This window comes from Phocoena sinus, chromosome 2 (assembly GCF_008692025.1).
Source record: "Phocoena sinus isolate mPhoSin1 chromosome 2, mPhoSin1.pri, whole genome shotgun sequence".
In the NCBI taxonomy this organism is placed as follows: Eukaryota; Metazoa; Chordata; class Mammalia; order Artiodactyla; family Phocoenidae; genus Phocoena; species Phocoena sinus.
The window spans coordinates 11157025-11181765 of NC_045764.1; the positions used below are offsets into that span (position 1 = coordinate 11157025).

Sequence of the window (24741 nt, forward strand, 5' to 3'; positions counted from 1 at the left end):
AGAAATCCGCCCCCGGGAAACAGCTCGGCGCGGCAGCGGAACGAGGCACTTCTGTCACTTGGCGGTCGCGGGCGCCCGAGCGCGGCCCCGGCCCGGCCCGGCGAGGCGAGGGGAGAGTCCGGCGGCCGCCGCCCCGCCCCACGCCCTCCCGCGGCGGCCGAGAGCCCGGGGCCGGCCGGGGCAGGTCGCGGCGGTGCCTGGGAGCGGCCGGCCGGGGGCGGCGGCGGCCTCGGAGCGCGGCGGCGGCGGCGGAGGACAGCGCTGGCTCGTCCTCCCTCTCGGTCCAGTGCGCGCCGGGCGTGAGGGGCGCGCCGTCCGGTGGCCGGCCGGCTCGGTGCGGATCTACTCGCCGCGCTTTCTCCGGTGCGTGTCTGCTTTATTTTCCGCCTCGGCCGACGGGGTGCAGGGCCGGCGGGCGGGTGGAGAGGGAGAGCCGGGCTCGCCGCTGGCTCCCTCCCTTCCCGCCACCCCGGGCCAGCCCGCCCCGGCGCTGGCGCGGGGCCGGAGGGAGCGGCGGCGGGCGCCCGGCGGGGGCGGAGGGGCCGCGCCCGCGTGTGCGGAGCGAGGGAAGGCCGGCGGGAGGAGGGAAGGGCACAAAGGCCGGCGGCGGGCGCCGGGGTCCCGCCGGCCGGCCGTGGAGGAGGGGCGGCTCCCGTCCGCTCATGAATATTAACCGAGCCTGCGGCCTAGCGCGTACCGGCTGGGCCCGGCGCCCGGCCCGCGTCCCCGCCGCCCCTCGCCGCCGCGCCTCGGAAGCCGGGCCAGGCGGGGCGCGCAGGGTGAGCCCCCTCGCTTTGGGCCTTTCCCCCGGGTGTCCCCGTTCGTTTTGGAAAGTACATATTTGGGCCGCCCTTCCCGGGAGATCGAGATCCCCGACCCGCCTCTGGAAGGGGCGGAGGAAACAGTGGTCGGTGGGTGGTGGTTTTCTTTTTCCTATTTTTTTTTCTCCCTAGGTGGCCACGGGGAACGGGAAAGACCGTGTCGAGGCGTAGTTTGGGGCGCGGCAACTAAAAGTGGCCGGGCCTGCGGCTTCATTTCTGTAGCTCCGGAATAATGCCCCGGAGAGGGAGTCCCTCCTGCCGCCGCGCGCACCTCCCCGCCCGGCCCCGCGCCGTCGCCGCCCAGCCCCGCCGCGGGCCAAGGAAAACAGCCGCCTCCTCGGGGACACCGGCGGGCCGGGGCGGAGGGCGGAGGGCGGGCGCCCCGGGTACCCCAGGCCGCCTGGAGACGCCGGCAGAGCCGCCGGTCGCGTCCGAGCAGGGCTTTTTGTTTTTATTTTGGGGAGCTGGGGAGGTGGCGGGGAGCAAGGAGGGCTTTTGAAAAAGGATTAGCCCATTTTAGTCCCGCGGGGAGCAAACTTCCCTTAAGTCTGCTTATCTGGGTGATGCAGAAGAGCATAGACTCCCTCTCCTCTGCCCAGAAAATACATGAATTAAAATGCACTTGAAAAGGGAACGGTTTTTCTTGACGGCTGCACAACGGCCGGGCATGTTTGAGGCAACCACCGTGCAGTTCTGATGTTTCGCTTTTTTTTTTTTCCCCCCTGGTTGATAGGATTTACCCCCCTTTTTCTTTCTCTTTTTGTATGGGAAGATTCTTTCATCTTTCATACTTCATCAGCATGGACCGAATTATCTTTCCATGTGTTGGAAAGGCGAGCTTGGGGTAGGCATGTGAACAAGCCTAAGGTCAGTGTATGGAGAAAGTTCATGCCCTTTAACTTTTCCCTCTTCTAGGAAAGATCTCTTTGGGAGAGCCTTCACGGCGCGCTCGCCTTGCTCTTGGACTTGGGAGGAGCGCTAGGAAGAAGGGGACCGCTTTCTAGCCGCCGAGGAGACCTCTCTTCTTTGTTTTTTATGTCTGGAGAAATGGACGAAGACGGTGAAGTCAGTTGAAGTCCGAAGAAATAATCATCAGGGCATTTCGAAGGCGCTTCATCAAAACCTTCATTCCCTGGCGCTTTAATTGTCTCACCGGCACTGCACCTTCTAGGAGCCTGGTGTGGCATTTCCCCCCCAATGTGGACTCCCATGGGTTGGTCCCTTCTATGTAATTTGAAATGAAATGATGGCCACACGTCGGACTGGTCTGCCGGAGGGAGATGGTGACAACAAGCTCAAGACCTGCGGGTCCCCCGCCTGTGAGGTAAGCGCAGCGGCAGCATCCCCGTGTAGCCCGCAGTGGCCTGTGTCTGTGAGGTGTCCTGCCTGTGGGGGGTCAGTTGCCACCGGGCCTAAGAAGAGGTTTTGGGGGCTTTGGACTGAATGGTGGGAGTGCCCCAGCTTGACCCGTAGGGAGATGAAGCCTTGGCCATTTTTGTTTCAAGGAGCTTCCAGTGATTCTTCTGCAAGGACGTTTTCCTTACTTACTTTGAAATGTCCCCATCTTGGTCCTCTCAGGGCACGGAATTCTCCCTTTTTAGGTGGCTGGGAATACTACAAGCTTCTGTTTTCCTACAGTTCCCATTCTCCAGTATTTTTGGAGCTGGGCTGGTTAGGGGGTGCTTTGTACCTTTCGTGTGTGTATCCAAGGTTTGCTCTGGAGGTGGAGAGAGGGCATCTGTCTGGAACGCTTGTTGCTCCTGGACCACCATCTCTCTCCGACACTGATGCTGTTGCTGTGGATATCTGCTTTGGGTAGAGAAACAAGTCTTTTCCCCGTGGACAGTTTAGTTTAGGCATAGCCTTGGAAGACTGCTTAATGGAGCTGTAATTCCAACTCCCTTAAAAATGTCTTGCCTTTCCTGTTCTTTTATTTATTCCCTTCCTTTCACTGCTCAAAAGTCCTGTGAGTGTCAGCCTGAGCTGTCAGGTGGGTGACTCTGCCTTCAGACCAACCTCTTTGGGAGGGCTCAGAAGATTTTACACCAGGCTTTCGGAAATTTTTTGAGCAAAGCAGGAGAGAAATAGAAAATCCATTGGTCTGTGGCACCCCTATGCCCTGTTGCCTCTATCTTTTTTCCTCCTTATGTTGGGGGTTTAATTCTATAATGGCTCCTTTGTGTTTACTTTGTTATTGATGGTTTCTGTAATTTGCTTTTGCTAAACGTACTGAATACTGTTTTCCTTTAGATTTTGCTTTTGAGCTGCCTATATTTTTAAGGAAAGGTTGAAGATTACTTTAGGTAACAGTAACATCCCCCAATGAGCCGTCACTCTCATTGTTTATTTTGTGCTTGTGTTACATTTTAACTTCATGGTCATTGAAACAGGGTCTAGTTCTCAGTGTGTGATTTTTGGCATCTTAATAAAAATGAGTCAGAAGTTAAGTTTTTGTTCATAAAGCAGGCAGAGGAACTTGCTTCATGCAGCTTACTTCATACTGCACTAGAAAGTTTATGCAGAAATCAGTGAGGTAGGTACAGTGTGCCGTTACTGTACAGTTTATTAGAACTATAGGTTTACAGTTAGAAAGAGTGTTTTACTTTTTGACACCTATAAACACCTGCTTGCAGGTAAAAACGTGATTAAGTATAACACCACAATTCTCTGATCATGGTGAACCATAATAACTCCTTTTGGAAGGCCTACCTACAACTTAGTGATTGCTTAATGTGTATTGTAGTTCCATAATGATAGGTACTGTGGTCTTAAAGCCTTATTTGTCATTGACTTGTGAATACCTTAATTAGCATGCTATTTGCATTGTATTTGCAAGAACTAATGTTAATTTGACTTTTTTTTTTTTGGGTCATTTAAGGGATATCCCAGAAACCAAGAATTTATAATAGACACATCTTGTCCTTGGCTAGAAGGCAGTGTTTCCAGTTGCAAACTTGGCTTTTATTAACAATGACAATTATGTATTTTTTTTAAGGGCTGTGAAATTTGCTTTCATTTGGACCTTACTGCTGGCATAGCCGTAGTATTTCTAGTTTGGGAGCCGAGAAAACACTGTATTGTCTGTATTTTGCTCATTTAGAGACTATATACAGTAGTTGGGTTTGGTAATAAACTGTGGTGTTGCTTGGCTTTTTAAAGAATAGGCAGATAGTTTGCTTGGATTCTATGTGGAAATAGAAATAAAGGGGCTGTATGCTGTCAGAAAACATTTTAAAATCTCAGGGTGAGGAGTGAGGGTAACTTGTATTTACTGGCTCTGTTTAGCTGTCTCTTATTGATGCTTCTGACGCACAGTAAATCTTGGGAGTATTTATTAGTAATAAAAAGAGTTGCCACTGGAATACTTCGGGTATCAATTTTGGGTTGACGGATATTTAAGTCTTTGAATACTGCACTTAATTTTTGTGCTTAATTTTATTAGAAGAATTACATTCTAGAGTAGCACTGACATTCTTTTCAAAATTTTAAAAACCAGTAGCTAAGAAACTAACAAACGAAAAACCGATTGCTATGTTCCTAAATGTGTATTTGAATAATAAATTTGTGTGTGCTTTTACCTACCCAAGAAACGATAGTATGTATCTTAATATTAATGGTATTAGCCAAAACTAACTTTGTAGCACAGAAGAAATCAATGTAGTGAATTAAAGGAGTCCCTGTTTTATGCCTTATCTAATTGGCTAATTCCACCTGCTGTGAATAAGGTCTATTGTTTTGATGAAAAACAATCAGAAATTTCTTGTTTATATTAACTGTTAGAATCTAATTGTGTTGCTATATGAATAAGTGTAGGCACCACCTCCCAAGACTATATTGGAAGAGTCAAAAACAAACAAATAACAAACAGTCCTCTTCAAATGAAGAATTGTGACACTTTAGTAAAATATATTTTGACATTATACAGTAAGGATAGCATAGTTGTGTTCACACAAAATGATATACCTTTCACATCTAAATATGTGTTTTTGAAAATTGGTTTCCCTCACTGAGCCAGATAAGTGTTTTTTGGGTGTGTGTGTGTGCGTGTGTGTTGTGCACGCATGTGTACAGGCTGATCTGTGACACCTAGCCTTGCATAACTTTGCTCACAAAATCACTTTGTATAGACTCTGAATCCTCTGGTATTTTCACCCCTTTTCACATCATACAGTGTTTCTTCTTTATGGTTCGACTTGCTCTCTCTCTCTCTCTCTCTCTCTCTCTCTCTTTTTTCAAAGCTTTCTAAGCCACATTATTCTTCCCACTTCTAACATTTATTTCATTTTTAATTTCTAGTCCACAGGATTGTACACGTGTTTAGCACTTTCACTTAGAACAAACCTATTTACTCATGCTAATTAACTTAGTTCATTTTATGTTTTGCTTCTTCACCGAGGCTAAAATGATCCTGTGACTAAAACGTATTATAAGCTGATGAAAACTATTTGTTAGTTGATTTTGGAACAGTGTAAATAATAAAGGCATTTTCTGTGCGCGGATTCATTCACGTAAAAATTCATACTTTTGCTCTTCTTTCTGGAATACTGTACATTTTGCTTTTATCCCAGACTTCCTTGTTCCTTCTCAGGCTCTCTCTCCCTCCATCTGTCTCTCTCTCTCTCTCTCTTTAGGCTTCTTATTCCTCTGCTGCCTCTTTCTTGTTGGTTTTTACAGGAGCCAGGCCTTTCCATTCCTCTACTCTTTTCTCACCCCTAGGTTTCATTTTACACCCTCCCAGGGCTTTAATCTACATGCCCGTGATTCCTAATTTACAACTGTATCTCAGATTTTATGGCTGCTCTCTAGACCTAGATAGCCAATTGCCTATTTACCATACAGTTTTTTTTTTTTTGGATAGTCTACAGGCTCTTCAAACTCAACAGATTCTCTGCCCTGACCACCAACCTGCCCTCTCCCTGACTTCCTTCTTTTAGTGAGTAGCACTGCTAGGTACCTATCTGTCCAAGTCAAAAACCAGGCTACAATCCTTGACCCCTCTCTCTCCTTCTTCCTCCTGTCAAAGTTCTACATTCTGAATCCCACTGCCACTCCCTGAGTTCAGATTAGCTGCATCTCAACGATGAATCATGGACCAGGCTTCCTAACTCTCGTCCCAGGCTCCCAGCCTTGCCCCCTTCCAGCTCTCCGATCTGCCGTAACCAGAGCGCTCCTCCTGAAATAGAAAGCTGATCATTGCATTCCCTGGCCTAAAACAGTTTTCTGGCTTCCCATTGCCTTTGGAATAAGGCTCAAACTCCTGAGAGCAGTCTGAGAGGACTTCTGACCCGCCCTTCTCCTATCGCATCTGTGACCTCTCTCTGTACTTCCTGTACTGTCAGTACCAACCCCCCTCCAAAGGCATCACAATGTCTCTCTCTTTACTTCAGGTCCTTATAAATCCTGTTTTCTCCCAGCCTTCCTTCCATTCTCCCCTCCTCCACTTCCACCCCTCCCAGGCTGATTTTTACTACCATTCTGGTCTTTTCTTCAACATCACTCAGGAAAGCTTTCCTTGACCTTCCCAGACTGGATTAATTGGCCCTGCTGCCTTCTCCTCAAACACCCTCCCTGTACTTTATCAGGAAGAGCACTTACTGGTTTATTTATCTGTATTCCCCTGGATTGCAAGTCCCATGAAAACAGAGACCACGTTTGTCTCTACAGTGAGTGGCGCATAGTAGGTGCTCAATAAATATATGCCAAAATAGCCAATAAACGTAGCAGGAGCGGCTTTAGTGTTCTGTTAACCGTTCATTTAGATCCCAGCACACTGTACCGTCTTGATGGTCCTCCTGCCTCACCGTCCCCTCCTTCTCAGCCTTGGAAGTTTCCTCAGCCTCTTGACCTACTAAGTCTTCCTATACCTCAGGGCTCCATTTGACCCTCTTTTCTTCTCTCCAGACTCAGTTTCATGGTTTTAAGTGTCAGGTGTAAACTGATCATTCACATAGATGCATATGTACACATGTATTTGTGTGCGTGTGTGTCTCTCCACCCTGACCTCTCCCTTGAATTCAGATGCCCACCTCTAGCTGACCTGCCCACTCAGAACCTCCACTTGCCTGTGGAGAAGCCACGTCCCGAGCCAAATTCCTCCTTCTCTACAGCCCCTCCCCCCGCCCGCCCGGCTTCCCTGTTTGCTCCTTCCACAGTCTCCCTCATCTTAAACAAGAGCAATCTCACCCTCCCAGGTGGAGTCTTGGGAGTGATCTTTGGTCCCTCTTTTTCTCTCTCGTGCATCGCGTGCAAATCTGGCTACCGGCCTCTCAGCTCAGCCCTTGCCAGCCTGCAGTCTGTCCCCACAGTCATCCCGGTGGACCCTTTAGAAGTCAGGTCCTGGCACTGCTTTGCTTCGGCTCCTCTACTGGCTTCTCCTCTCCTTCAGGATGAAAGGTTGAAGTTCTCAGAGTGCCCGCAGACCCCTGGACAACCTCCCGTCTCCTCCCTGAGCTCACCTCCTGGGCGCTCCCCGCTTCTGCGGACACACGAGCCCAGCATGCCCCAGAGCCTTCCCGCTGTGTTTCATCTCCTTGGGATACTGTCCCCCAGGTGTCTGCAGGGCCCGCTTCCTTGTCTCCTCCAGATTTGCTTAGAAGTCACCTTCTGGGAGGATCTTCCCCCCGCTGCTCCCCAGGACACACCCTGCCCTCCTTCCTCACTTCATTTTTTCCCCTGTCACTTACTCTCCATCTGACGTGCTTCTCCATTTGATTTTGCTTATTGATTTGGACAGATGATGTACATAAGTGTTAAGAGTACAGTTTGTTTTGTTCACCTGGTATTTCTTGTGTCTGGAAGGGAGTCTAGCACATGGTAGGCCCTCAGATATTTTTTTCGAATGAATGAAGGAAGGAAGACCTAAGGAAACTTTCCATTCCAAAATGTTCTTGAGTTTGCATCTAGGTAGTTTAGATTATATAACGATGTGTGGTGTGAATTGTAGGTTCTTCTTTAGACCTCCATTTCCATTGGGATGGCTGTTCACAGTTTTCTTTGCATCTTTCTTACCTTTTGGGAAGCTGGTAACCAAGTAACAGTAACCAAGGCAGTGTGTAGTACAAATGTATGAAATACTTTGTGCTAAGGTGAGATAATGGTAATGAACAGACTAAGGGAGGGGAATCAAACTGGTGGTGAAACTATGAAAAGGTAATAGGGTCATCCCTCAGGATCCACAGGGCATTGGTTCCAGGGACTCCCACCCAATGGATGCCAGAATCCTCAGATGCTCAAGCCCCTTATATAAAATGGGGTAGTATTTGCATATACCCTTACACACCCTCCCTTATACTTTAAATCATCTCTTGATTACTTATAACCCCTGATACAGTGTCAGTGGTATGTAAATAGTCGCTAGTATGCAGCAAATTCAAGTTCTGCTTTTTGGACCTTTCTGGAAAAATTTCTTCCAAATGTTTTGATCCTTCATTGGTTGAACGCACAGGTGCAGTACCTTCAGGTACAGTGGGCCAACTGTATGTCAGATGTTTTCTTTCTTAAAACAATTGGCCAGTATAGGAATCTTCCTTACGTTTTTAATTTTTTTAATGTCATGAATATTTCACTGTAAGTTAAAAAATGATCGCAACATTGACTATGGCAAAATGTTAACAGTTGTTAATTCTGGATGGGGAGGATACCAGAATTATATTATTTTTGTATTTTCTCTTTTTTTGTTTAATTCCAAAGTTACAATAAAAAGACAGCATTTACAGGTTTAAAAAATAGGTAATATGCTACCAGTCTCGTGAAAATCAGGTTTCTAGCACACCTACCTACGCTGCTTAAAATAATACTTAGACGCTTTTTGAAAAGGATACACGTTACTCTTAAACAGTTTTTAAAAAACATGTTTTCTTCAGTGGAAGATTCATTGCAGGCTAGCGATAGTACAGTATTTAATTTGAAACGTGTGTTCCTTCATATACTTGAATCTAAATGGCAGAATACCATTGTATGTCAAAAGCTTTACCCTGCAAATTAGGGTTAAAAGTATAGCCTTTTGGAATGAAGAGCAGCGGCAGCAGAACTCTGGATTTGGAGGTATTGAGTGGAACCCATCTCAAGATAAGAGCCATCAACAAAATGAGTACCCAGGTCTAAGAAGAGTTCTCCACGCATTGTTAGTGTTTTGTAGCATTCATTTCTTCCAAATGAAACATTTTATGAAGTCCTTGTGCCTTGCTTACAGAATCTCTAATTCCTTCCTCATTTCTTTAGCTATTACCAGATCCCATAATCTGGTACAAACGTGATACTCAGTTTCTTTTGTTCTTTGCTTTGTGAAGGGACCCCGTCATCTTATTATATTTAACATGATGATTTAAGTATGGGCAGTGCTGGATGTAGATGCACAGATGCTGTTATCGAATGCAGCTATTTTCTATTACAGAAAGACCATATGGTAGGCACTTGTTTTTCTTTCCGGTTGATGTGATTAGATTAGTAAAATGAAAGGTTATTGGACTTAGATTGTCCTAGTATTTATTTAATTTTAATTGACCATAAGGAATTAAGTATGTTAAAAATATTACGAGCCGTCGATATATTCTGTTGGTTTGAAGTAGGAAGATGTCTTCACTCAAAAGCCCAGTTTTGGATTGCTTCTACCGAAATAGTTTCTTAGTTTAAGTTGTCGTATTTTTTAAAAAACGGAGTATTGTGCAGATAGCTTATTTCACAACAAAATCTGGAAGATGGGCTTTTGTGCCTCGAAGATAATCTGAAGACAAATGGATATACTGTACTATAGGTTTAAGAAACTTAGTGTGATGGAAATTGTTTTTTATCAGTTCTCTATTTTCTAGTTATTTATTAATATGGAAAAAATTCCACCATGTAGATTTGTGAATAAGGGAATAGATTTAAAACCCAAATTTGATATTTCTGAAATATTCATCTATCTTAGGGAAATTTTTAGGCAGACCAGAAAAACTTATTATCAACAAATGGCGAGTTAAAGAATTTATTTATTTTTCCTTAGACCAGCTCCTGTTGAACCTTCCTTCTGTTGGATACTGGGTGTGTTCTTGATTCAGACTTGGTTACTTATTGCCTTTTCCCCTTGTTGCTTATCTCTGTTCTGAATAGACACCGGGCATAGTTATGAGCAGTAGTCTGTTTATAATCCCACAAGTTCTTTTTCCTTCTTATAACCTAATGAAGACGTAGCCTCTCGACTTGAACTGTGGTTCACTGCATTCATCTTTAATAGATCTTGACAAGACTTATTTTCTTGAGAACCTTTTGATTTTTCTCCCTCCTTAGAATGGAGAATATCCTTAAATATCAGAAGCTAGAAAGCTGGATTTATGATTACATTTCTTCTGGATATGTCTTAGCTACTGTGATCTTGGGGATTAACAGGCATCTTTTTTTTTTTTTCTTAACCTTAAGATATCTAGATATCTTTAATCCCCAGTATTTTCCTAATAAACACAGATTCTGTATTTAAGAGAATTTGTGTCAGCTAGATCAGTGAGACCTACTTTCCCCTTTGGGTTCTACATATTGGCTTCTGGAAACATTACATACCTAGTGAATGTGAGGGGGAGGAAGTACTCTGGGCACCCAGTTTAAATCAGATCTTTATTATAATGCTTTTAGGAAACTAAAAACATTTCAGTTTACTTATTTTTCATTTAATACTATTTTATAGACACCATTCTCAGCTCATAAGGGAGATATATACATGTGTGTGTATATATACACACACACATACACATATATATGTCAATTTTATAAATGGAGGAAAAGAAACTCTTAAAAAGCATTATGCAAAGATATCTTCAGGGATTGTAATATGGAAGAGAGATTAGATTTATTTTGTGTGGCTGTAAAAGGCAGAACTAGGATCAGCAGATAGACAGATGGGCCAATTTCCAGAATTCAGAGGAAAATTTTTTGTTAAATTAGAAGTTAATCGGAATAGAATGTGTTCTTTGCACAGGTGGGATGACCTTCAGTTAGGGGACTCCAGAGAGGATTCCTGCTTTGGTAGGAATTTATTATTTTATTTTATTTTCTAAATTAATTAATTTATTTTTGGCTGTGTTGGGTCTTCGTTGCTGCATGCAGGCTTTCTCTAGTTGTGGCGAGCGGGGGCTACTCTTTGTTGCGGTGCGCGGGCTCCTCATTGCGGTGGCCTCTCTTGTTGCAGAGCACAGGCTCTAGGTGCGTGGGCTCAGTAGTTGCGGCTTGCGGGCTCTAGAGCGCAGGCTCAATAGTTGTGGCACATGGGCTTAGTTGCTCTGCGGCATGTGGGATCTTCCTGGACCAGGGCTCAAAACCGGGTCCCCTGCATTGGCAGGTGGATTCTTTTTTTTTTTTGGCAGGTGGATTCTTAATCACTGTGCGACCAGGGAAGCCCTGGTAGAAATTTAAACCAGGCAAATCTGGACGATCATTAAGAATCACTTGGACAGCCTTTCAAACTACAGATTCATGTCCCCACCATTAAGTTAACCAATCAGAATCCTTGGGGATGAGACCCCAAAACCTCAGCATTTAAAAAAGTCCCCTGGTGATCTTCTGAATTTGAGAACAGCAGAATAAAATGATATTCAAGGTCTAGGTTCTTATGGTAGCCTGGTTTTAGAATTATTCTGACCAAATTGAAATCAATGTAAAGAAAAAGCAAAAATACGGAGAAAAAATTTAAATGACTGTAAATCAGTGAAATTTTCAAGCTTAAAATTATAATTATTTTCTTGTAATTAAATGTATTTCTTTTTTAAAAATTAATTAATTTTTGGCTGCATTGGGTCTTCTTTGCTGCCCTCGGGCTTTCTCTGTTGCGGCGAGCGGGGGCTACTCTTTTTTTTTTTTTTTTTTTTTTTTTTAAATTTATTTATTTTGGGCTGTGTTGGATCTTCGTTGCTGCGCATGGGCTTTCTCTAGTTGTAGCGAGCAGGAGCTACTCATCATTGTGGTGTGCAGGCTTCTCATTGGGCGGCTTCTCTTGTTGCGGAGCGCGGGCTCATTAGTTGTGGCTCGCGGGCTCTAGAGGACAGGCTCACTAGTTGTGGTGCATGGGCTTAGTTGCTCTGCAGCATGTGGGATCTTCCCGGACCAGGGCTCGAACCCATGTCCCCTGCATTGGCAGGTAGACTCTTAACCACTGTGCCACCAGGGAAGCCCGGGGGCTACTCTTTGTTGTGCTGCGTGGGCTTCTTGTTGCGGTGGCTTCTCTTGTTGTGGATCACAGGCTCGAGGTGTGCGGCTTCAGTAGTTGTGGCACGCGGGCTTAGTTGCTCCGTGGCATGTGGGATCTTCCTGGACCAGGGCTTGAACCCGTGTCCCCTGCATTGGCAGGCAGATTCTTAACCAGTGTGCCACCAGGGAAGTCCCTCTACATGTCATTAATATAACAAAATAATATTCTTTTCAAATAAAGTAAATGTTATGTCGAAAGAGCACTTTAAAATTCTACAGTAATAGGTGTTACACTTTTTTGTATGTATGTTATACTTTAATCAAAAGTTACATATTTTAAAGTGATAGAACTCTGACCTTGGTTATATCAAAGCTGTTGTTACTTTTTAGATTTATTATAAAAGTAATTTGTTTCATGTCATTTCTAGAAGGGCATATTTTCTTTAAGCAAATAACTGTTAGGATGGTTTCTTTTGCATCTTGTAATCATTTTGTTCATACCAACTCTTTTATCAAGAATAGGAAAAGTTACAGTGAAAGAAAAAGATATATTCTATCTTTACCTAAGTATACATTGTGAAGGGTTTCAAAAATCGTTCTAACATAAATAATAATAAACTAATCATTAACAAAATAATTTCACTTTACACACCCTTCTTCATTTAACAGCAACAGCTACTCTATCTGTTCACTGAATCCATCTTATCTTTTAATCTCACTGATCGTGAGATGCATTGGATACTGTGCTGCAAAGACAATGTAAACTAATTACAGTGTCCAACTGCCAGTTCTGCAAAAGAAGCGGGGTTTCTTAAAGTGATGTTGCAGAAGGGGCAAAGCCACTGACAGAGAGCTGAGTGAGACCAGTGAACAGATGCAGAAAGCGTCATCAAAGTTGATAGGTATCTCAAAAGGGAATGATTTGAATTCTAGGGATTAAGAGAAGCTTTTGAGAAAACTGATGTCCTTGAGGGCAGTTGCAAGTATGGGGAAGTGACATTTTCTTCTAGGAAGTGACGTTTAGTTTGGACCCCATGCCTTAAGCTGTTTGCCAGGAGACCTTAAAAGGTGGGTGTAGATCTAGAAGGAATAGCAGCAGTGAACAGATTTCTCTTGTGTTTTCTTTTTCTTAGTAGAGACAGTGCAGCTGAGAGTGAGTAGAAAATCCTAGCTTCTCTAATTGACTTAGAAATAAAGCTGTTAAAACAGAGGTCAAGGCGTAGTGTCTTGAAAGGCACTGCTGTTGTAATAGTTCTTAGATGCAAAGGTACTTGAGAGTTTGAATATTTTAGATGCCTTCATTTCTTTTTTTAAAATTAATTAATTAATTAATTTTTGGCTGTGTTGGGTCTTCGTTGCTGTGCCAGGACTTTCTCTAGTTGTGGTGAGCGGGGGCCACTCTTCATCGCGGTGTGTGGGCCTCTCACTGTCACGGCCTCTTCCATTGCAGAGCACAGGCTCCAGACGTGCAGGCTTAGTAGTTGTGGCTCACGGGCTTAGTTGCTCCGTGGCATGTGGCATCTTCCCAGACCAGGGCATGAACCCGTGTCCCCTGCATTGGCAGGCAGATTCTTAACCACTGTGCCACCAGGGAAGCCCCATTTCTTTTTTTTTTAAATTTCTATACTGAGGTACAATGGACATGTAAAAAGCTGTATGTATTTAACATATACAACTCAGTGAATTTGTGGATAAGTATACACCCATGAAACTGTCTTCACCATCAAGGCCATAAACAGATTCATTACCTCCCCAAATTTCCTCCCACCCTCTTTATTATCGTTGTTGTTATTATTGTAACGTATATAAAACCTACTTAACCTAATGTGCCCCCTTAGCAGATTTTGTGTGTACTGTATAGTATTGTTAGCTGCAGGCACTGTGCTGTAGTGTAAATTTCCAGAATTTATCTTGGGTAACTGAAACTTTGTACCCTTTGACCATCACCTCTCCATTTCCCCCACTTCCCAACCCCTGGCAATGTACTCTCTGCTTCTATGAGTTTGACTGTTTTAGATTCCACATATAAGTGAGATCATACGGTGGTATTTGTCTTTCTGTATCTGGCTTATTTCACTTAGCATAATGCCCTCAAGATCCATCCATGTTGTTGCAAATGGTGGGATTTTCTTCTTTTTTTTTAAGGCTGAATAATGTTCTCTTCAAGATCCTGATTTGAATTCCTTTGGATAAGCACCCAAAAGTGGGATAGCAGGATTGTATGATGGTTTTTGAGGAACCTCCATATAATGGCTGCACCAGTTTACATTCCCACCCACAGTGTGTACAGGGGGTTTCCTTTCTCCACACCCTCACTAACGCTTGTTATCTCTTGTATTAACAGAAGCCATTCTAAGACGGTGAGGCAATCTCTTTGTGGTTTTGGTTTGCATTTTTCTGTTGATTGGTGAGGTTGAGCACCTTTTCATATACCTATTGACCATTCGTTAGTCTTTGTAGAAATGCCTGTTCCCCTCTTTTGCCCATTTTTAAATTGGGTCATTTGTTTGTTTGTTTAGCTGTGTTGATTTCTGACTCTCACTAGTCTTTGCTACCTAAAAGCACGATGATGCCTTAGCAAAATGGGCAATTGATTAAAAATCATCTTAGTAGGAACAGTTACACTGTAGACTCAGTGGGAGAGACTAGGTACCGCTGACATCTTTCTTGGGGGTGTATGAGCCACACTACAATCCCTACCTTAGGATATTGACAGAGCTTCGTAGTTTATGGCTACTAGAACTGCATCTGCTCTAGACCAAGGGCGAATGCAAATTCTCTTCAGTTTAGGAGAGGACCTTGGAAGAAGAATCACTTTTCCCTGTTTCATCCTTGGATACTGCTGCCATTCTTGGCTGTCTTTTTATTTGACCACCGTAATCTTTTTATCTAACTCTTACTTTCAAATAAGTTACTGAAACATTGTTTTTGGATCAAGTGGGATCTCTAGGAAAAAGGCAGATATATAAAGCCTAAAATATATATATATTCAGGAAGCATAAGGATACCCCAAAACGCATGGCTTAGAAAGTGAATACTGCTTGATTTCTACAAACTACAGTGAAGTGTTTAGCATATATTTGACGGGAAAAAAGTATGTCTTTTCCAGTTGGCTTTGAATTGACAGCAGACAAGACAGGGATCTTTTGGTAGTCTATGAAAAGGATTTTGAACCTCAGAAATCAGTCTGTAGGATTAATGGAGAGGGAAGACATAAAATGCCCATATCAGGAGTAAAAGAGGGGGCACCATTCAGAGCCTACAGACATTAACAAGATAAAAAGGGAATATCTGGGGCTTCCCTGGTGGTGCAGTGGTTGAAAGTCCGCCTGCCAGTGCAGGGGACGCGGGTTCGTGCCCCGGTCTGGGAGGATCCCACACGCCGCGGAGCGGCTGGGCCCGTGAGCCATGGCCACTGATCCTGCGCGTCCGGAGCCTGTGCTCCGCGACAGGAGAGGCCACAACAGTGAGAGGCCCGCGTACCCAAAAAAAAAAAAAAAAAAAAAAGAAAAAGAGAATATCTGAATAACTATATGCCAGTAAATTTGACAACTTAGGCGAAATGGGCAAATTCTGCGTAAGGATTCTAGTACCAATTCAGAGTTGTGTGTGCATATGTTAGGTAGGGGCGGTGGTGGTGGGGTTTCCCTCACCAGGCAATTCTCCGATAGCAGCTGGGTGTCCTACAGTTCAACTTAATTCTGATGCTGTCTACCCGAATATAGAGTCAGATCCCACAGGTTAAGGGCTCAGTCCCACAAGACTGCCCTCGCCCCCGCCCCCTACCACCCGCAACTTCAGCGTCCAGTTGCAAGTTTAGGTTGTCACCTGAGCTTCTAACCTACTGACTGTAGATTGGAGGTTTCAACGACCCCTTCCTTGGGTTCAACTAATTTGCTAGAGTGGTTCACAGAACTCAGAGAAACATTACTTAACTAGATCACGGGTTTTATAATAAAGAGTATAACACAGGAACGGCTGGATAGGAGGGATGCGTAGGGCAGGGTGTGGGGAAAAGGTGTGGAGCTTCCACGGCCTCTCCAGGTGCTCCACTCTTCCCAAATCCCCATGTGTTCACCAACCTGGAAGCTTTTCGAACCTCATCCTTTTCAGTTTTTATGGAGGCTTCATTACATCAGCATGATTGATTAAATCATTGGCCATTGGAGGTGGAATCAACCTCCAGCCCCTCTCCCCTCCCCTGAGGTTGGGATGGGATTCAGTGTTCTGACCCTCTCATTACTTGGTTGGTTGGTTCTCCTGGCAATCAGCCCCTGTCCTCAGGTGTGTTCCTGATGTCACCTTATTATCATAACAAAAGAGACCACTGGTTGCTCTCCTCACTTAGGAAATTCCAAGGGTTTTAGGGACTCTGTGCCAGAAATGGGGGTGAAGCCCAAATATGTATTTCTTATTATAAATCACACTATCACACATTGAAAGATACAAATTACCAAAACTGCCACAAGGAGAGGTGTAAAAAAAAAATCTGGGGCTTCCCTGGTGGCGCAGTGGTTGAGAGTCCGCCTGCTGATGCAGGGGATGCGGGTTCGTGCCCTGGTCCGGGAAGATCCCACATGCCGCGGAGCGGCTGGGCCCGTGAGCCATGGCCGCTGAGCCTGCGCATCCGGAGCCTGTGCTCCGAGCGCAACGGGAGAGACCACAACAGTGAGAGGCCCATGTACCGCAAAACAAAAACAGAAAGCAAAAAAACCCTGCCATATGTGTTAAAGAAATTGAATTTAGAATTAAAAACCTCCCCACCAAGAAGACTTCAGATCCAGATGGCTGCATTGACATATTCTATCACATGCTTAAGGAAGAAATCATACCAGTTCTATACAGGCTCAGAAAATAGCGGTGGAGGGAACACTTCCCATCTTCTTTTTATGATGCCAGCATAAGCCTAGTAACGCCCAGGCAAAACCAGTATAAGAACAGGAATTCAGACCAATAACCCTCATGGTTGTAGATGTAAAAATCCTTAACAGAGCGTCAACAAATCAAATCTAGAAATATATGAAAAAGATAATACATCATGATTAAGTTGGAGTTATCCCAGGAATGAAAGATTATCATTTTAACATATCAACAACATATTAACCATTTAATATATTAATGGAATAAAGGAGAAAATTTGTATGATCATCTCAATAGATGCAGAAAAAGCATTTGATAAACTTTATAACGTTCATCATAAAGACTCTCAGAAAAGTGGGAATATAAGGAAACTTAACCCAGTTTGATCAAGGGGACCTACGAAAAAGCTCATGCTTGTTGAAACACTGAGCACTTCACTACTAAGAGCAGGAACAGGGTAAGGGTGTCTGCTCTCACCACTCTATTCAGCCTCATAGTGGAGGCCCTAACAAGTGTGGTAAGTCAAGAAAAGAAATAAAAGGAGGAAGGAAGAAGAGAAGGAAGGTCTTCCCTGGTGGCGCAGTGGTTGAGAGTCTGCCTACCAATGCAGGTGACACGGGTTCGAGCCCTGGTCCGGGAAGATCCCACATGCCGTGGAGCAGCTAAGCCCGTGCACCACAACTACTGAGCTTGCGCTCTAGAGCCCGCGAGCCACAACCACTGAGCCCACGTGCCACAACTACTGAAGCCCACGTGCCTAGAGCCCATGCTCTGCAACAAGAGAAGCCACCGCAATGAGAAACCCATGCACCACAACGAAGAGTTGCCCCCGCCCGCCGCAACTAGAGAAAGCCCGCGCTCAGCAACAAAAACCCAGTGCAGCCAAAAATAAATAAAATAAATAAATTTAAAAAAATAAAATAAAATTACCAAAAAAAAAAAAAAAAGAAAAAGAGAAGAAATAAAACTCTTTATTTGCAGACAACATGATTGTGCACACAGAAAATTGTAAGGAATCTACCAAGAAAACATCCTAGAACTAATAAGTAAATTTTGCAAGGTTGTGGGTTAGAAGACTACAGACGAGAATACAAGGTTGATATACAAAATCAGTGTATTTCCGTATACTAACAACAAACAGTTGGGAAGTGAAATAGAAAATAATAGCATTATGATTTTAATATTTTAAAGACAACCTGAATAAATTGAGAGATATGCTGTATTTATGGATTGGAAGACTCAATATTATTAAGATGGGACTTCACCACAAATTGTGTGAATCCAATTCGATCCCTTTTAAAATTCTAGCAGTTAAAAAAAGTTTTTTTGTTAGAAATAGACAAGCTGCTTCTAAAATTTATATGGAAATGCAAAAGACAAAGAGTAGCCAAAACAATAATGAAAAAGAACAAAGTTTGGAGGACTTACAGTACTATTTTATAATACTGACTCAAAGCGACAAAAATCAAGACAGAATAGAATGGTGTAATGATAGATATATAGAACAATGAAAGAATGGAGAGTTCAGAGACCCATATCTATATGATCATTTGAATTCAGTGGGGTGAGTTCAAGTGGTGCTGGAACAAAAATGAACCGCCATCTTTACATCACATGGAAAAGTTAACCCCAAATAGATCACTGATATAAATGTAAATGCTAAGACAATAAAACTTCTAGCCAAGAACAAAATATACATGGCTTTGAGGGGTAAACAAATATTTCTGAGACAGGACACAAAAATCACTAACCGGAGAAGGAAAAAGAATTATGTCAGACTTCATCCAAATTAAAAACGTCTGCTCTTTGTAAAATACCATTAAGAAAATGAAAAGTTAAACCACAGATGGTGAGAAAATATTTGCAAAATATGTATCTGATCAAGGACTTGCTTCCAGAATATATTATAAAGAAGTCTTCAAACTCAATAATAATAAGACAACCTAACTTTAAATATGGGCAGAAGTGAACTCCATAAAAGAAGATATATGAATTACATATAAGCACATGAAAAGATATTCACTAGTACCAATCATCAGGGAAAAAAATGCAAATTAAAACTATCAATACAATGAGCTACTGCTATGCTCCCATTGGAATGGCTAAAATTAAGAAGATAAAAAATACCAAGGGTTGTTGAATATGTGGCGCAAATGACCTCTTACTCACATTTTGCTGATAGGGATGTAAAATGACACAGCCACTTAAGAAAACATGTTGGCGGTTTTCAGAAAGTTAAACATACGTTTATCGTGTGACCCACTCCTAGGTATTTACCCAAAGGACACGAAAACAGTGTCCACAAAAAGACTTGTATGTGAATGTTCATAACAGCTCTATTCATAATATCCCCAAATTTGCAACAGCCCAAATACCCATTAAGAGATGAATGGAAAACAGATTATGGTATGTCCATGTAATGGAATACTACTCACATTTAAAAAGAATGAATTATTGATGTACTCAGCAACATGAATGAATCTCAGAACGTTGAGGAAAAGAATCCAGACTTGGCAGAGTATGTCTGATTCTACTTTTCTACAGTAGAATGTATGATTCTACTTTTTTAAAATTCCAGAACCGAGTAAACTAACCTATAGTGATAGAGAGCACATCACTGGTTGCCTGGGCCTGGGCAGGGCTTTGATCGATCGCAAAGAAGCATCAAGGGACTTGGGGTGATAGAAATGTTCTGTACCTTGATTGTGTGGTGGTGATTTTATGGATGTCTACATTGGTTAGAATTCATTGAACTGTTCATTCTGTTCTATTTTGCTGCCTCATTTGCATCCATTCATTTATTCAACAAAAAGTTAATTGAAGGTTTATGACTATGCCAGGAAGTTCCTAGGGGAACTTTAAATTTTTCTTTGGCTTTGCTGAGTGGCTTGTGGGATTTTAGTTCCCCGACCAGGGATCGAACCCAGGCCCTCCGCAGTGGAAGCGCGGAGTCCTAATCCCTGGACTGCCAGGGAGTTCCCCCTAGGGGAACAGAGATAGAAAAAACCAGTAGCCTCTGCCCTTATGGAGCTCACTGTTAAGGGGGCAGAGACAGATTAGAAAGCTTCAGTTAGGGTATTGTGCGACAACTAAAGGTACACGTGTGGCCATGTGAGCATGAGACAGGAGGGTCTAACAGCCTGGAAGAGGAGAGGGAAGATGGTGGCCCTTGAGTGGAGTCTTAAAGGACGTGTAGAAATTTCTGAAGCAGGGGGTGGCAGAATGTTACAGGCAGAGAGAACAGTATGGCAAAGGCAAAGTGTGAGAGAATGATTAAGGAGGAAATCCACCGAAACATTGAGGAAGAATAAGTCATATTAAAATAAACATTTGATAGTCTGTACACCAATTTCCATATAAGACTTTTCTCTGCCATTTCCTCTGAGTAAGGAGTATATATAGTATGAGTAAAACACACAGCTTGGAGTCCAGAACTTATTTTTGCTGCTTTTCTTTCTGGTTCAAACTGTTTTTGATAGATTAACGTTCTACATAGGGGACCTCTAGTATATTTTGTGACAAGAATCTGATTTTTTATAAAAGCTAGATCTAGCTAGCTGTAAGCGAGTAAGTTTTTACAAAGTCAACGTGTATAATCTGTTAATTCTCACAGGCAAATTGGCTTGAGGACCCTGAGAAACAGTGATATTGGTGATAGTATTTTTTTTAAGCTTTCCTTTTTATTTTTTAAATTTTTAAATTTAATTTAAAAATTTTATTATTTATTTTTGGCTGCATTAGGTCTTTGTTGCTGCGCACGGGCTTTCTCTAGTTGTGGCGAGCAGGGGCTACTCTTCATTGTGGTGTGCGGGTGTCTCATTGCGGTGGCTTCTCTTGTTGTGGAGCATGGGCTCTAGGCGCCCGGGCTTCAGTAGTTGTGGCTCGCAGGCTCTAGAGCGCAGGCTCAGTAGTTGTGGTGCACGGGCTTAGTTGCTCCGCAGCATGTGGGATCTTCCCGGACCAGGGCTCGAACCCGTGTCCCCTGCATTGGCAGGTGGCTTCTTAACCACTGCACCACCAGGGAAGCCCAAGTTTTCCTTTTTAAAGAGTTAAATCAGATAGTTCTTCTCCTTTTTAAATATCTTAATGTATTCTGGTTTTGTAGCTGCCTTCATTTATTTAATCTTTGCTTCTGCTAATTTCCTTCCTCTACTATTTTATAATCTGTGAAACTTCTGGGGTCTTATGGTGTGGTTTTGCTTTTCATTTCTTTTTTTAAAATAAAATTATTTATTTATTTATGACTGCATTGGGTCTTCGTTGTTGGGTCTTCGTTGCCGCGTGTGGGCTTTCTCTAGTTGCGGCAGGCTACTCTTTGTTGCGGTGCACGGGCTTCAGTAGTTGTGGCTCATGGGCTCTAGAGTGCAGGCTCAATAGTTGTGACGCACGGGCTTAGTTACTCCTGTCATGTGGGATCTTCCCAGGGCTCGAACTTGTGTCCCCTGCATTGGTAGGCAGATTCTCAACCACTGCGCCACCAGGGAAGTCCGGTTTTGCTTTTCCATAGATAATCCAAACAGGCAAGGTCAGGAAAAGAGAATTTGTTTTTGTTAGATTAACTACATATATTTCAATTTGGCTGCCAAGATGGTCTCAGACTCCTCGTATGGAAAGAGGCTAGTTAGGTATTTTTGGTCTTAGACTGAAAATACAGGCCATCAGAATAGATTCCCAATAGCTGTATGTAAAAGAGTCATTAAGGCTTTGCAAAGGGTGATGAGGTTGTATAGTTTATACCTTATTTTGCCTAAGATATGTAAATTAGGATAAAAAGTTAGTAATCATTTGATTTCTGGCTACAATATGTATCTGTCTTCAGTTTTGAGTGTCACATCCTTTTAATATTTTTTATTCCTGTTATAATTTATGTTTTATGCTCTTGACATTTACTAGCCTTAATATTTAATCTTTTTAAATTTATTTTTGGCTGCATTGGGTCATCTTTGCTGCGCGCGGGCTTTCTCTAGTTGCGGTGAGCGGGGCCTACTCTTCGTTGCGGTGCGCGGGCTTCTCATTACGGTGGCTTCTCTTGTTGCGGAGCACAGGCTCTAGGTGCACGGGCTTCAGTAGTTGTGGCTCTCAGACTTAGTTGCTCTGCGGCATGTGGGATCTTCCGGACTAGGGCTTGAACCCGTGTCCCCTGCATCGGCAGGCAGATTCTTAACCACTGCGCCACCAGGAAAGTCCCTATTTAATCTTAATATACCGTTTATAAGTGCTAGGCTGTAATATCTGTTTCCTAGAAACATACAGTGAAGCAAAGTAGACTTTAGGTAATTTTTTAGGGTTTTCAGAGAGAACACTGAACCCTTACTAAGTACCGTAACACTGATTATTGACCTTGTTTAATCCTCAAGACAACTCCATGAGGTGTGTACTACTATTATATTCATTTTAAAGATGTGGAATCTGAGGTACAGAGAGCTTAATTAACTTAACCAAGGTTACACAGCCAGAAGGGGAAGATGGAAATTTAATGGATAGAGTGTTAACATGACCATAGCAGCATTAGTAGAAGGAAGAAAAAAATTTCAGGGAGAAAGTCTCTGCTTTGATCTAGATTTACTGGTTTCACCTAGATGGACATAGTTTGTGTTCATTTAGCTAAGTGGTAAACAGTTCAGTGGCAGATTAATAGACAGCTTGAAAATTTTGTCAACCCTCTTTTTTGTCTCTTGGCAACCAGGGAACTTGATGACTTGATATCTTTAAAGTGTCAACTTGTGGTACACAGATGACTGGCATCTTCTGTTGCTTCAGGGTTTAAATTACTGAGCTAAAGCCATGTGCCGAATTTATTGAGTCTCAGGGATGGTCTTTTTTTTTTTTTTTTTTTTTAGGGATGGTCTTTTAAGACTAAGGTTTAGAGGCAAATTTTCTAGAGGTGTTTTAAGTTTCTGCTTATCCTTTCTCTAGAGTGGTAAGTTGGTCATATATAAATATGTTTTTCTGAAGAGAGCCTGCAGTTCATTTAAAGTCGAGAGGCTGTAACAGGATTGAAGGTACAGGTGCTTCTCCACATGATGTCTTACTGTCCCACATGAAACATTTGTTCAGAGCAAATGGCAGGTCCATTGTCCCCTGAATGTACGTGAAGTCTGAAGGGTTCTCATGTTTGTTCATGTTCATTTTGCCTGAAGTGCTTTCCCCATGTCTTGTCATTTATGTAAATCCCAGACTTGCTTCAAAGCCTGGCTCCCATTTTACCTGCCTAGAAAGCTCCCTCTGACCGCAGTGATTGTGGGTGGAGAAGGTGTTCCCAGTCCTGGGGGAGGTGGTTGCTCTCTGTAGTCTTCTTCCCTTGTTGTTTGTTTCTTCTGGACTCCTGCTGTCCAGTTACCCTTATTTCCGGCGCTGTTTGTGCAGATAATCCACCATCCAAAATCCTTGGGTTTTTCAGAAATCAGAAGTTTCCAGGTTTTAGAAATGTAAGATGATGCAGATTGTGGGATAGCCTGCAGCTGTAAAATGTATGAATATTCATACTAACACATAAAGGCTTAGAAAGAACATTGTGTCAGGTCAGGGCAGGGCAGGTTTCGCTATTGAGTTACAAAAACGTTTTGACTTTCAGAGCTGTTTGAATTTCAGAAGTGTCAATATAAGATTATAGATATGTATTACCTAATTTTTTAGAAGTATAAACTATGTGTTGGGAAAATATGATACTATGATTTTTTTTTCATTCTTTCTCTTTACTTATAGAAATGAATCAGTACCCTGATCAGCTTTCAAAGGTGACCTATGTGTGTACTATATGTGTACATATGTGTATGTATGTATGTGTCTATCTAGTATTAACTGGTAAACGTTTCATTTCTTATTGTAGCTCCAGTTCTCCCAGTTTTGAATAGTGGTAGCCTCTTCAAGCTTTCTCCTGGGTCCTTTACACATGAACCTAATTGTTTTTGGTAGCTTTCTTACTGTCCAGTGTGATTTTCCAGCATATCTTTTCTGTGTATTTCCTGCTCAAGACCTGGAATCAGCCATTCCTCCAAAGAGCCCTGTTTTTCTTTAGTGGTACGTGATATCCAAGATCATGTCTGGAAGTTAGAGATGTTCATTGCTACTGGATTGCACTGTGCATGGTCCTTTTCGTACTAACATTTTATTTTGAAATAATGTTAGACCCACAGAAAAGTTGCAAAATAGTACAGAGAGTTCCTTTATATCCTTCATCCAGATTTCCCTACTGTAAACATCTTCAATAACCACAGTACAATAATCAAAATGGGGAAATTGGTACTGCTGCTCTGTTATTATTAAATCACACACTGTGCTTAGGAATGATTTGTAAAAGCTTGATCGCAGCTGTGTGTTTAGTCTCCAAGTCCTTTTTGTGGGTCCGAACTTTTGCTTAGTGGTTCTTAACTATTAAGGTGTGTCAGAATCCCCTGAGAACTTCTGAAAATCAGGTGCCTGAAACCCCCTTTTCCCCATCTTCTAGAATTTTTCAGAATCTCAAGATGGGGATAGAATATACGGTGTCAGTGTAGGTATTTAGGGATTTTGCTAGAATCCCATCTGCTCCAAGAGCTTAGTGAGATCATTTGAGGAGAGATGCAATTCGTGTTTTGCCCTCAAGTGGTGTTAATGACCCCCCTAGACCCCAAGATAAAAATTATTCTATCTTAAAGTGATTCGAGTTTGCTGCTTCTAGTGCCAAAGATTCGTATTATACTTAGAACTGTCCTCCCATATTTATTAACTCATTCAACAAATATTAGTGAGCACCTTCTAAGTACCGGGCACTGGGGATACAGCAGTGAAAAAATTACAGACACGATCTGGTCCCTTCATTCGTGGATGTACATGGATGGTGGGAAGTGGGAACCGTTGAACCAAGCGATTATAATAGAGTGCAGTGAGTGGAGAAGAGCAGGGAGCTATGAATATACACAGCAGG

The 24741-nt window shown here is 42.9% G+C and overlaps 1 protein-coding gene across 5 annotated transcripts in view; it reads left to right on the forward strand.

Annotated features, from left to right (window-relative positions):
* Positions 1-200: 200 nt before the first annotated feature.
* ARHGAP21 (Rho GTPase activating protein 21) overlaps positions 201-24741 on the forward strand; it is a 128473-nt gene continuing 103932 nt past the window's right edge. The window contains exons 1-2 of one of the 5 annotated variants that reach the window (XM_032622123.1): positions 201-363; positions 1737-2145. In XM_032622123.1, the coding sequence (XP_032478014.1) occupies positions 2065-2145 (81 nt within the window). In that variant the 5' untranslated portion in view covers positions 201-363; positions 1737-2064. Of the gene's footprint in view, positions 364-655; positions 780-980; positions 2146-24741 lie in introns of those variants that run through there. The other 4 variants (XM_032622119.1, XM_032622122.1, XM_032622121.1 and 1 more) reach the window with 4 other exon arrangements.